This window comes from Gadus chalcogrammus, chromosome 7, assembly GCF_026213295.1.
Source record: "Gadus chalcogrammus isolate NIFS_2021 chromosome 7, NIFS_Gcha_1.0, whole genome shotgun sequence".
In the NCBI taxonomy this organism is placed as follows: domain Eukaryota; kingdom Metazoa; phylum Chordata; class Actinopteri; order Gadiformes; family Gadidae; genus Gadus; species Gadus chalcogrammus.
This window is the reverse complement of record NC_079418.1, coordinates 11,389,880-11,402,123: the sequence shown is the minus strand read 5'-3', so window position 1 is coordinate 11,402,123 and position 12,244 is coordinate 11,389,880. Positions and strand designations below refer to the sequence as shown.

Here is a 12,244-nt window from a genome sequence, read left to right as displayed (position 1 = left end):
GACTGCTTTCATTCTTGGATGACCTCTCATGGAAAGTAGTTCAGGTTTTTATGTTTATATTTATAATATGGTTGAAGCAACCATTTACCTATTATTTGTATTCCTCAAATAGGCCTACTTCCAATCAATATGGGTTGGTAAATAATTCTTTCAAGCACTGACAGGTTCTCCTTTCATCACATTAGAATTCTTTCTTTAAAAAAAACGGCAACATCACATTGTATATTCAAAACATTAAAACGGTTTACGAAGGGAAGTTGAAGGTTGGGTAATACCATTATTCTGTGTTTTGTTCTCCTGCTGGATGCATACAGACAGGGGGCGCAAGAGTGTGTTGTGAGTGACCAATTGACGTCATTGGTTCTCTAAAGGGAAAAAGAAGGTGTGGGATTCTGCCGATCGTGTCTTCAAGACCGACTGATCGGATTGTTGTTCTGGTTTATGTTTTCAATCTGAGGGGCATTCTATCATTTAAAGCAGTTGTTCGTGGAAACAAGTGATCCGGGATGGCGGAACCAAACGCCAGATATCAGCAGGTACACGAGTTGTCATTACATGATAATATAATTTTTCAAAAGATACGTCAACGGTACATTTTCACTCACTTGATTTGTAATTGAGCGAATTCAATATATGAGTACACGGGCGCGGATCGTGCTGGTTTATGTTTAACGGGATGAAGCGGACGGTTAGTGTTAGTGTCGGGCTGAAGCGTCTCTTCCTGGTTGTTTCTTCAGCGCCTCCATTGCTGTCCCTGGTGAACGGAGTTTAGCATGAGGCTAATATAGCTTAGCATGAGGATAACGTAGTTTAGCATGAGGCTAACGTGGGCGTAGCTTAGCATGAGGCCAACGTAGCTTAGCATGAGGCTAGCGTAAATGTAGCTTAGCAGGAAGCTTACTTGAACGTAGCTTAGCATGAGGCTAACGTGATGCCAACGGCCAGCACTTATCTACTAGGATCGCTAGTGTCCACTTGGTCACAAGGGGAAGAGTGACATTTGGCGTCAGTAGTGTATGTGAACACTGTATTGACTCCTTAGAGCTGGTCCAGCACACTGGGCCGCTAAGGGGCCTGGATGGCGCTGGGTTGAGAAAATAGATGTCAGTTTTACTGTAAACTGTAACTGTTTATTTATCCTTATCACATGTTGCATACGCGACCCAGCGATGTCAACCGTGTATTTTAAACCATAATGGAAATATTTCTTAGGCCTAAAAAAAAAAAAAGTTTGGTTCCTGTTGGTTGTCAGTTGAGGTCATGGGTAGGTAGGTAATTTATTTTATTTTTTTATTTTATTTTTTCCAGCGGCAGCGAATGATAAGTAGGTTGTTTTCATTTAAAAACGAGAGAATGCGCTCATCCTTGTACAGAATGAAGAGGTGCTGTACAAAAACGTAATTATAGTTTACATAAAAAAAAATAAAATTTTTTTTTTTTTTTTTTTTTTTTTTTTTTAAAGCTCATAAAATAATTTGGGTCGCACATAAATGGACAGGGTCGGTCGGAAACCGGAACCAAACAACATTTTTTTTTAGGCCTTATCAGTAAACATGTCGTCGCTTTCAGTTTTGTTTAGGCTTAATGATCATGTTGATCATGTGACCCCTGCCATTTCGTTGCTTTCACTTCCTGTTGCTGAGTGTTGAGTTCCATTCCTACCGCCTGTGGCTGAGTTTTTAGTTCCCTCCCTCCTTCATGTGGCTTTGAGGCCTTAATGAACACTGATCTACTTGTGCTGCTGGGAATGTTTTTAATCCAGACTGGCTGGCAGATGTTGACTTGTGAGTCGTGGATCTCCACCAGCTAAGAGGCTCATCCTCATAACGTTACAGACTGCACGGTGGAGAGATGATGTCATGTTCTATGACAGCCTGTCTGCTAACATCGGACCTTGATGATAATAATTAACCCTCACATGTATCTCTGTGTAAGATAGGTATATAGTTTATTCGTTGTAGTCCATTTCATAATTAATGCAATATATTACTCATGCTTTATTTTGTATTTTTTAAGAAAGCACTGGTGGTGGTTTGTCAGGCACTCATAAATCATGCAGACCTCTATTCCATTACCGCGTCACTTTCAGGCTGTCTGCTTTAGGCGGAGCTTCTGAAACATTAACCAGAGTAAAGTAAACCCAATGCTAACATAGGACGATGGTTAACATGACCTCCTGTTGACAGCTGACCAATGAGGAGGAGTCAGAGCAAGTTCCACAGCAGGCAGCAGCCGATGCCCCGCCCCCATACAGTTGCGTTTCTGCAGAAAATGCTGGTATGTATATGATTATTATTATTACGATTACGTAAATAACAAGTTAGGAATGCCTTGTCGTTATCCAATGAATAAAGCCTTCTTAACATTTATGCACGTCTTGAATGTGGAGAAAGACTTCTTTTTTTTTTTTTAAACATACCTTCTAATAAATATAGGAAAAATAGGATTGGATTAGGGATGCAAACAATTAATCGATTATCGATTAATTGTCGATAAGAGATTACTCGATTAAAATAAATTACTTGCAATTAATCGCATTTTAACCCGTAATTCCCCAACCGTCCACGTGAGGGCGCACTTGACGCCAGACGTACTTGACGCACACGCGGGAACACAAGCGGGAACACAAGCAAAGCAGGGCCGTGTTCCAATACCCGTACTTCCATGAGTATACTTAAAGGAAGTATACTATCCGCACTGGCTACTACGTTAATTTTTCAGATGTGAGTGCTGTTCCAAATCGAGTACTCCGTGGTGCACTAACCGGAAATTACGATCACGACTGCCGCCGTGGCTCCTCCCCCGCAATAAACATCCCGCTTTGAACGGTGAACTCTTTACGCCTAGCAGCTATAAAAAGCTATAAAAACTATAAAAACTACAAAATGACTCTATTAATGCAGGCTATGTGGAAAATGCGCCGACTTTGGCTCAGCCTGGCTCCGCCTCTTCTGCTACGTAGCTAAGAAGGCTGCCGTTGAGTACGGGGAGTGTCCTTCGATCCACACTTCACGATTAGCCCGTTTTGAGTACGGCATCCGGGTCCTTGAAGTATACTTCTTTTCGCCGGATCTGAATTGGAGTACTGCGTACTCAAATTTTGGCTAGTAAGTACGGACAGTACGGGTATTGGAACACGGCAGGACAAGACAAACGAAAAGCGGGACACTGACACGATGAAGAGGGCAAAACGGAGTGCAGTATGGAGCCACTTTAAGTTGGTTAATGACGACAAAGACGCCAAATGCACAATATGTGGAAGTATTTTAAAGTACAACAACTAAACGACTTCGTTGAATTACCACCTAAATGTGTCACATTCAGAAGGAAATTCAGCTTCTCAGAAGAATTGCCGCTTATCAATTAATCGATCATCGATCGATAAGATGAAACAACTATCGATTAATGAATTACTCGATAATTTGCATCCCTAGATTGGATCATTATCAATACCTAAAGTCTGGAATACGTCATTGAGTTGGAGCTCGACGTCGTCATGGCGATAAAGATGGATAATGAATGAATGCTGTTTTCCACTATACTATACTGGTCTTCTCCCTCTCTGGTGGTTTCCCACTATACTTTACTGGTCTGCGCCCTCTCTGGCTCCACTATACTATACTGGTCTGCTGCCTCTGGTGGTTTCCCATTGTACTATACTGGTCTGTTGCCTCTCGTGGTTTCCCACTGTACTATACTGGCCTGCTGCCTCTGGTGGTTTATCACTATACTATACTGGTCTGTTGCCTCTCTGGTGGTTTCTCACTTTACTATACTAGCGGAAAACCACTATACTAGTGGTTTTCCGCTGTACTATACTGGCACCTTTCAGTTCGGTATGTTGTGGATTTGCATTCCTTAACAACCGGACTTCCAGCTTAAAGGAGTGTCGTGCACACAGCTTTTAGCCGTGATTTTATATCTTATATTAGATATCTATATTATTTAGATAAAGAGCTCCGGGAGTCCACTAACGGCAACAATCACTTTCTCCTCCATGCTACGGTTTACTCTGGACTGCAGGGAGTGAACGCTGATTGGCAGTGCTTTCTGAACATATTGAACACCGTTTAAAAAAGACTGCGATAATACTGGTCAAATCTTCATACCATTACACCCCTACTTACAGTAAGGTACGCTTACGATACGGTATACTTACGGTACAATACTGCGCGCTAATGGCACGGTGCACTGGTGGAAACGCAAATAGGCGCATCCTGGTACGGTTGGCTGTGTGAAAAGGCCATCTCTGGCCCTTGTGTTTCCCGTGGCTGAGGCCTGACTCTGCTGTGTGTTCCTCAGCTTACTTTGACCTCAAGGACGACGGAGCCTTCCCCAAGCCCCCCTCCTACAACGTGGCCACAACGCTGCCATCCTACGATGAGGCGGAACGGACCAAGGCTGAGTCGACAGCCGTTCCCGTGGTAACAACATATTTTTCTTTCTCGCCTATTTGCCTGCTTGTTTTGCTCCTACAGACTGTGTGAGCTCAGGAATGTGTACACTGCTCCTTCTGCCCCAATGCTTCCTGTGGAAAGCACACACACACACACCAATAAAGACAATTATCTAAAGAATGATATATTTTCAGTGTCTTTTATCTCTGGTAAGGTATTGGTTATCAGAAGTGTTCTTTGTGTTGTGTTGTGTTGTTAGTAACTGTCTTGGCACACTGCCAGGACAGTTTGCGTATGCTCACTGATTTGAGGTCAGAACGTCTTGTTAGTCTCAAACAAGATACAGAAGATAGAAGTTGTAGTCGTTGAAGTAGTAGTACTAGTAGTAGTGCAGTTCCAAGTCTATTGGTGCACTGCCTTGGGTTCGACTCCCAGCTGAAAAGTACTGGGTTCGATCAACAATGTCCACAGCCTACCTGAAAGTATCCCTGAGCAAGTAACCTAAACCCTACCCACTCTACGAAGACAAAATTCCTTCTCAGAGAAAGGACCTAAATTAGTCCTTAGTGACAACTGTAGCACTGTGGTAAAGAACGGGCTGCACTCTGACCTCTGGTGGTGACCGTGTAGCATTGCGCTCCTCCGTGTTGTGCCCACTGTCTGACTGCTGGTGTTGTTTCTCTGCCACAACCTGCTTGCCTTGACCCTCCTGCTCCCTGTGCTCAGCCACTCACGCAGCACAGGGAGTGTCTGGAGACGATCGATGATGTCATTCGCAGTTCGCTGGAGGTAACTAGGGAGCTGTGGGGATAGCTGTCGTGAGCCTTGTGCTTCTGGATTGTTTTATTTTATTTTAAACATTTTTCACCGATTTTAATTTTTTGAGTTTGGTGTGCTTGAGTGTCCGCTGACTTGTGTTCTTATTTCTGGCTGCCAGATGTTGAGTTGATTTATTTTTTTTGGGTCAGGGACACTGTTCACCAGTTCCCTTTATCTGTGGTGGATGTGGTGGCCCTTCATGGACGGCAGCACTGTACCCGAGGGGTGGGAATCACAGGCTACCTCACCATATTATACGATACGCGATACATGGACCAATAATATCGTGATACAGCGATTCTGAAGAAATCGATGTATTGTTAGACAATCCGATACGATACATCACGATATATGTCTAACGATGAATACAAATTGACTGTGAAAAGGTGCTGGATTTCAATCTTTATTCATGGTCCAAACAGAGTTTTTCTGTTATTTGTTTTCCATAAAAACACAAAAGAAATTCTTAAAGCCAGAATTGTTTCTGTATCGCCAGTGAATCGTTTCTCGTATCGCACGAAGAAGGGCACTGATATATCGCCGCATCGATATTGCGTCGCACCCCTACTGTCTACGTGTGATTGGCTCACTGTGCGGTCGGGCTCTGTGGTGTTGCGTTTCTCCTCTCTCACCTCTTCTCCCACCTCTCCTTGGCCTCCATCAGGATGAGGACTTTGGGACCAGGGAGGACATCGAGGACAGCGACCAGCTCAGGATAGGAAACGACGGCATCTTCATGTTGACCTTCTTCAGTAAGTCCTTAAATGCTTCGCTGTTCAATTATAATAATAATAATAATAATGTATTTTGAATTTATATAGCGCTTTTTCCTAGACACTCAAAGACGCTTTACATTGAAGGGGGGGACCTCACTCACCCCCAACAGTGTGTAGCACCCACTAGGGGTCATGCACGGCAGCCAATCTGCGCCAGAACGCTCACCACACACCAGCTCGAGGGTGAGGGAATTAATGAGTCAGCCAATTATACAATTATACAGGGGGATGATTAGGGGGCCAGATTGAATGAGCCTGGTTGGGCCAGGACACCGGGGGAACCCCTACTCTTTGCGATAAGTGCCCTGGAATCTTTTATGACCTCATTGAGTCAGGACCTCGGTTTTACGTCTCCTCCGAAGGACGGCGCCTTCCGCAGCACAGTGTCCCCGTCACTGCACTGGGGCATCGGGAGTGATGTTAAGGCCAGAGCGAAGAGTGCCAGCTATTGGCCACCACCCGACACCACTTACAGCACCTGGTATTCCCAGGCGGTCTCCCATCCAAGTACTAACCAGGCCCGACCCTGCTTAGCTTCCGAGATCAGACGAGATCGGGCGTGTTCAGGGTGGTATGGCTGTCATAGTTATAGTGTATTTGTACACCTTAATCACCGGCACAGTCTCAAAGGGCTTAACAGGACATATATTAATGACACCCCCCTGACCTTGGCCCACCAAGAGGGCAAGAAAAAAGTCCCATAATCAGCAAGGAAGAAATCTTGAGGAGGAACGCAGAGTGGGGAATCCCTCCTTCAAGGGTTGATCATTTGGGGCCATAATTGACACATGCATACATACAGGCAAAACATTAAATCGATGATGGGGTGCTGGCCGGTTAACCATCAGGAGAGTCCAGGCATTCAGTCACACTGACCACAACACACTAGGGCTTTGACTCCGAACTTCCTTATTTGAATATAATTTGAATATCAAAAAAGAAATCAAAATTCGAACGAATATTTGGCAGCCCTTAATATTCAAACCTGTTATGGGCAGGCCAAGAGGGAGGGACGTCGGAGAACCCGACGCAGCCTATTCATAATATTGTAATGACCACGGAAGAGGCAGTGAATTAAGTATTGATTAGACGGCGATTTATTAGAAACCTAATAAACCGTTGGAACACGCAAGACCGGTAACCATAGCAACACGGTAAACAAATCTCGCAAAACCCAATCTAGGTCTTACTGAAGGCATTTCATGGTCAAAATATTATTAATAAATATTCGAATATATTCTAATATTAATAAACAAACAAACTTCGAATATGATTTTTGGGCAAAAGTCAAAGCCCGACAACACACTAGAACAGAGAGTAATGAATTAGACGGTAAAAGTGCATCCAGGAAACGTAGACTACTGTTTTCACTATTTTTTCTGACCCATTCATCATTAATTTCCAAAGACCCTGCGGTGTCTGACTGGTGTGAAAGACCCATGGCACGAGGCCTGATCGTGAAGAGGCCCTCCGAGGTGGTGGTCGGGGTCTGACTCTGCTGAGGTCTGCTCAACTCATTTCTGATTGGCCGAGCAGGGCACGGGTATAGCGCCTCAATCGCTATACTGCCCTCTGGTGTACATGTTAACATGATGTGGCAGTATGAACGCAGACAGCTCTGCGAACATCCCTGTCGTGTGTCTGCGTCGCCCTCGCAACATTGTTCTTCCCAAAAGGGCATTACGTAGAACTGTAAACTCCTCCTCCGTCTCTCTAGAAAGCTGTGTGTGTGTGTGTGTGTATTGTAAATGGTAAATGGCCTGCACTTATAGAGCGCTTTTCTAATCAAAGCGCTTTACAATGGTGCCTACCATTCACCCATTCATGCACACGTTCACACACCGACGGCGGAGTCAACCCCGCAAGGCGCCAGCCAGCTCGTCAGGAGCAGTTAGGGGTTAGGCGTCGAACTAGCAACCTTTCGGGTCACAGGCCACCCCGCCTCCACCCCCTGAGCCACGAGCCGCCCGCATGGAGCGTTCCCTCCGGCCCTCAGTTGACTCTGGTGGGCTGAACACTCTCACCGTGTGTCTCTGGGTAACCCTGGCCTTCCCTTCGCTCCTCTGTCCAGTGGCACTGCTGTTCAATTGGATCGGGTTCTTCCTGTCCTTCTGCCTGACCTCCTCTGCTGCCGGCCGCTACGGGGCCATCTCAGGCTTTGGCTTGTCACTCGTCAAATGGATCCTCATTGTTCGGGTAAGACACGCATACACGTACGCCGATGCACAAACAAACATACACACTAGGGGTGGGAATCACAGGGTAACTCATAATGTGTGATATTGCTGTATCCCGATAATATCGCGATACACCAATTCTTCAATACTCAGTGTATTTTTAGACAATCCGAAAACGATTCATCACGATAAATGAATGCAAAATCACTGTGAAAGGGTGAAGTGCTGGATTTCGGTCTATCCATGGTTCAAAAGTGAGTTTTTTTAGTTAGTCGTATTTGGTTGGTTCAACTTTCTCTCATTCATGTGTTGCGCACCAGCTTGAGGAGCGGAGAAATAAATTGAGAGCGCTTTATTTTATTTATTAAAATCTAGATATTTTGGGCCGTATTTCCTGTCTAACTCTTCAGGAATAAAGCTTAAAAATGCAAAGGAAATTCTTACAAATATATATTATATCGATAGTTAGTTAGTTAGGTGCTAGTTTATCGATTCTCGTATCGCACGAAGAAGGGCGACGATTTGTTGCCATATCTATGTTTTGTCCCACCCCTAATAAACACACACACACACACACACACACACACACACACACACACACACACACACACACACACACACACACACACACACACACACACACAACCACACACACTCTCTTCCCTGTCAGCGTGCTTCTGTCATTCCAGCCAAAATGGACGCTTGACATAGTTATTCTATTTGTTTTAATAGTATTCAGTACAGATATAAATTGTTCAAAGTTGTTTGGACATGTTTCTTGAGTAAACATTACCTGTGGCCTTTATTTTTCCTCGCAGTTCTCAAGCTACTTCCCCAGTTACTTTGACGGCCAGTACTGGCTGTGGTGGGTCTTCCTGGTGCTGGGTGAGTCACTGCTGACTGACCACCAATTCACACACCATAATGTTCAAGGATGTGCTGATCTGTTGTGCTGGTGTAACAGGCGATTGGCCCTGTGTCTCCACGGTGACAGCTGGCCGTGTCTCATGTGTCCTTCTCCTCACCTCCCCAGGGTTCCTGCTCTTCCTCAGAGGCTTCATCAACTACGCACGCGTCCGCAAGATGGCCGACTCCTTCACCACGCTACCCCGAACCCGCGTCCTCTTCATCTACTGAGAATCCCTTCTCTTCATCTTCTTCGTGTCTCTGGCCTGTCTTTGATTTATTATCATGAATGACGTAACTTCATCAAACACACGGCTGTAACATCTAGTTTGATCCTTTCTTTTCGCCATGTGATTCTCTGGAATGTGTGTGTGTGTGTGTGTGTGTGTGTGTGTGTGTGTGTGTGTGTGTGTGTGTGTGGTCTAAATAATGCCTTATCTCTACTTTATTGTATATAGCTACATGTAAATGTCTGTAGAGACGCATGTACTGCTCCTCCACCAGAGGGCAGTCTTGTTGCGTGTTTGCCCCTATAGTGCTTGTTAAAGACCCGGTCTTTGATGGCTCTCGGCCTCTGGACCAACACATTGGAGGGCTAGGTGTATTAGTTAAGGGTACTAAGTAATATATTCCATATACATGAAGTTACTGTACTTTCATTGATATTTAGGAGTGATAATTGATTGCGGGATGTTTCCACTGTGGCCCTGGTATACCAAACAGCTGAGAGCATTAGCAGATGTTTGCAGCTGGGCTGTGTCACCTCAAAGCAGCTATCGATTAATTTACAGAACCTATTCCATCACGGTGGAAGACCAAGAAAATCCTTTTTTTCTTTTGTTGTATTTTCAAACTAATAGTCACGCAAGCAAAGTTATCCAAATATAAGTGATACATAATAAAACTAGAAGAGATCTATAAGATTTGTGTTGTGGTGGGCTGGAGTAGAAAAGAACTTCCCAGGATCTGTTTCTGTAATATATGCTTTTTCTTTTGAGTTTCCAGTGAATCCCGTGGTGGATTCAAAATGGTGGTTTTAGGTCACTATTTGAGAGAGTGTAACTGGCAATGAAGAACGGCAAACACTGAAAAGCTTTGATTTTCTTCTCATGGTGTATTGATAAATGAATAAATTCAGAATTTCAATGATGAAACTTTTGTAACCGGATGAAGTCTGTTTTTATTTTGTATTTCAAGGCTATGTGTCATGACTGCTTTGTGTAAAGGTATCAATACAACAGCAGTGTTGATGGGGTCTTTGTGGAGAGGTCAGAGGCCATCCTTAAACCTGATGATTATGCTAGAAATGGACAGTGCTGAGGGTGCATTCGGAACGCAGTGTAGACGGCCTTCCCTACATCCTAGCTGCTCCGGAAACAGGAACCCAAGGCCTGAGATGAGATCGATGTGGAAGCAATTGACAAGGGAAGCTATTTTGTCAGCAATATCAATATACTACATTAGCCTGCTTTTGAAGCTGACTTAACGTTTATTGCATGGTTGGGACGATGCATTGAAGTACAGTCGACCCAGTGCACAACATGTACTTATACATGAGCTGGAGGTCTGTTTAGCTCTCACTATGAAGCTACAATGGTAGTGAAGATTTCACCACTTTGTCTATGGTCGTTTGCAGTTTAAAAGGTGAATGTCTTAATTGAACTACATTGGGATACTGAACCTGTGCACTATATATAATATAAAAGTGTGAGATAAAATACTTGTTTCCCTGTTCTCTTTAACCCTCTCTAGAAATACGATTCCTAGGAAGTTGTTTTGAAAGAATAATCTGTGAACAATCACTGGATTTGCAGACTGTTTACCTAACTGTAAATGGAAAGATGGTATCACACCATCTTTTAATTTGGAAGTTTGTAAACTCTGATCTGTCCCGTGAAGGAGTTGCCAAGGAGGGAGCACAGTGCTCATTGTTGAAACATTTAAATGGACAACAAACCCTTTGTTTTAGCAAATATGATGATTCACAAAAAAAGTACGAGACCGGTCCAGATCCCACGAGTAAAAAAAAAAAAACAGCATTTCTCCAGCACATAAAAAACAGCCGAGATGTGGAATCAGCCACGGCACTGCTGATAATACAGCATTCCGTAAACAGCATCCAATGCACAGCATTTTTTTCCAGGATTCACTGAGGAAAAACGGAGACAGCTGCACAAAGAAATGATGCATGTTTAGCTCATCTGAAGAGGAGGCCTCAGCCCAGGACAGCTGCTGGATCCTAGACCATCATCAACAACAATTTCATAAGGCTGAAGGATACTGAGCAAAAGCAGCACACACTCAGGACCAAGCATGCTACAATCACGGTGCCAAGACAAAAACAGGCCTTTTCTCACTTTGAAGAAAACCCCATGGTTAAAATAACATTGGGACTAGATTTTTTTACTAGGTAGGGGTGTGCTCGAAGGTTAAGCGATGGATGTCCTCGCTTAAATTACACCAAAGATATTTCCTCATTGGAAAAATCCCTCTGAGTTGTCGGAACGACCCCGTTCCCAGGTTCATTTGAGACCTCCTTCTATATCCCTCCAGCGAGGTCAACCGGTGCAGATGTGCTTGCTGTCCAGATGTCCTTCGTAACTCCACTTCGGTGCCAAACCTCTCCAGATCCCCCTCCCAACCAAAAAAAAAAAGGCGTCTTTGTCTCCTGTCAGGATCTCTAGATTTAAAGTGAAGGAAGTCTTTCAGAATTTTCGTTTTGAGCAATTGATGGTGAACGACATGTCGTCCTACACTAGCCTCCTTTAGACCTCGTCTGCACGTGTGTTATAGCGATCACCAGCCGGTAGAGTGGAGGCCTGTGTTCATCAAAGGCTCTGTCTGATGCCCACGCTCCTGCAGCATGCCTGCAAGTATCTCAGAGCTATACTAAAGCCACACTTGGACACTTTTCAATGAGCTAATGGGACATTAGGTACTTTCTCTTTCAAAAGATTTAGCGTCGTTTCCGATAGCTTCCGATCTGAGGCGGTCCATCAGATAACGCATAAAGTCTGCCTCTTGGCAATACAACGTTACACACACATTTACACACACACACACACACACAAAACACACACACACACACACACACAAACACACACACACAAACACACACACAAACACACACACACACACACACACAAATATGCACATAAGCATGCACAAC

At 44.2% G+C, this 12,244-nt stretch overlaps 1 protein-coding gene and 1 non-coding gene across 2 annotated transcripts; one reads left to right on the top strand and one right to left on the bottom strand.

The window, feature by feature from the left end:
- Positions 1-340: 340 nt before the first annotated feature.
- On the top strand, positions 341-10,229 carry LOC130385742 (NEDD4 family-interacting protein 1-like). The gene is made up of 7 exons (XM_056594418.1): positions 341-536; positions 2,187-2,277; positions 4,303-4,424; positions 5,881-5,968; positions 8,064-8,188; positions 8,988-9,054; positions 9,203-10,229. Exons 1-7 carry the CDS (start codon positions 507-509, stop codon positions 9,304-9,306), a joined length of 627 nt encoding a protein of 208 aa, XP_056450393.1. The 5' UTR covers positions 341-506; the 3' UTR covers positions 9,307-10,229.
- Positions 6,459-6,577, bottom strand: LOC130386787 (5S ribosomal RNA). The gene has a single exon (XR_008896229.1). It is a non-coding gene; the product is annotated as a 5S ribosomal RNA (ribosomal RNA).
- Positions 10,230-12,244: the final 2,015 nt, after the last annotated feature.

What these genes read in the sequence shown, in the direction of transcription:
- LOC130385742 (XM_056594418.1), top strand. Translation starts at nt 507, where the DNA reads ATGGCGGAACCAAACGCCAGATATCAGCAG. An exon ending in CAAACGCCAGATATCAGCAG is followed by an intron (nt 537 to 2,186) that starts GTACACGAGTTG and finishes TCCTGTTGACAG; the next exon opens with CTGACCAATGAGGAGGAGTC. An exon ending in AGTCGACAGCCGTTCCCGTG is followed by an intron (nt 4,425 to 5,880) that starts GTAACAACATAT and finishes GGCCTCCATCAG; the next exon opens with GATGAGGACTTTGGGACCAG.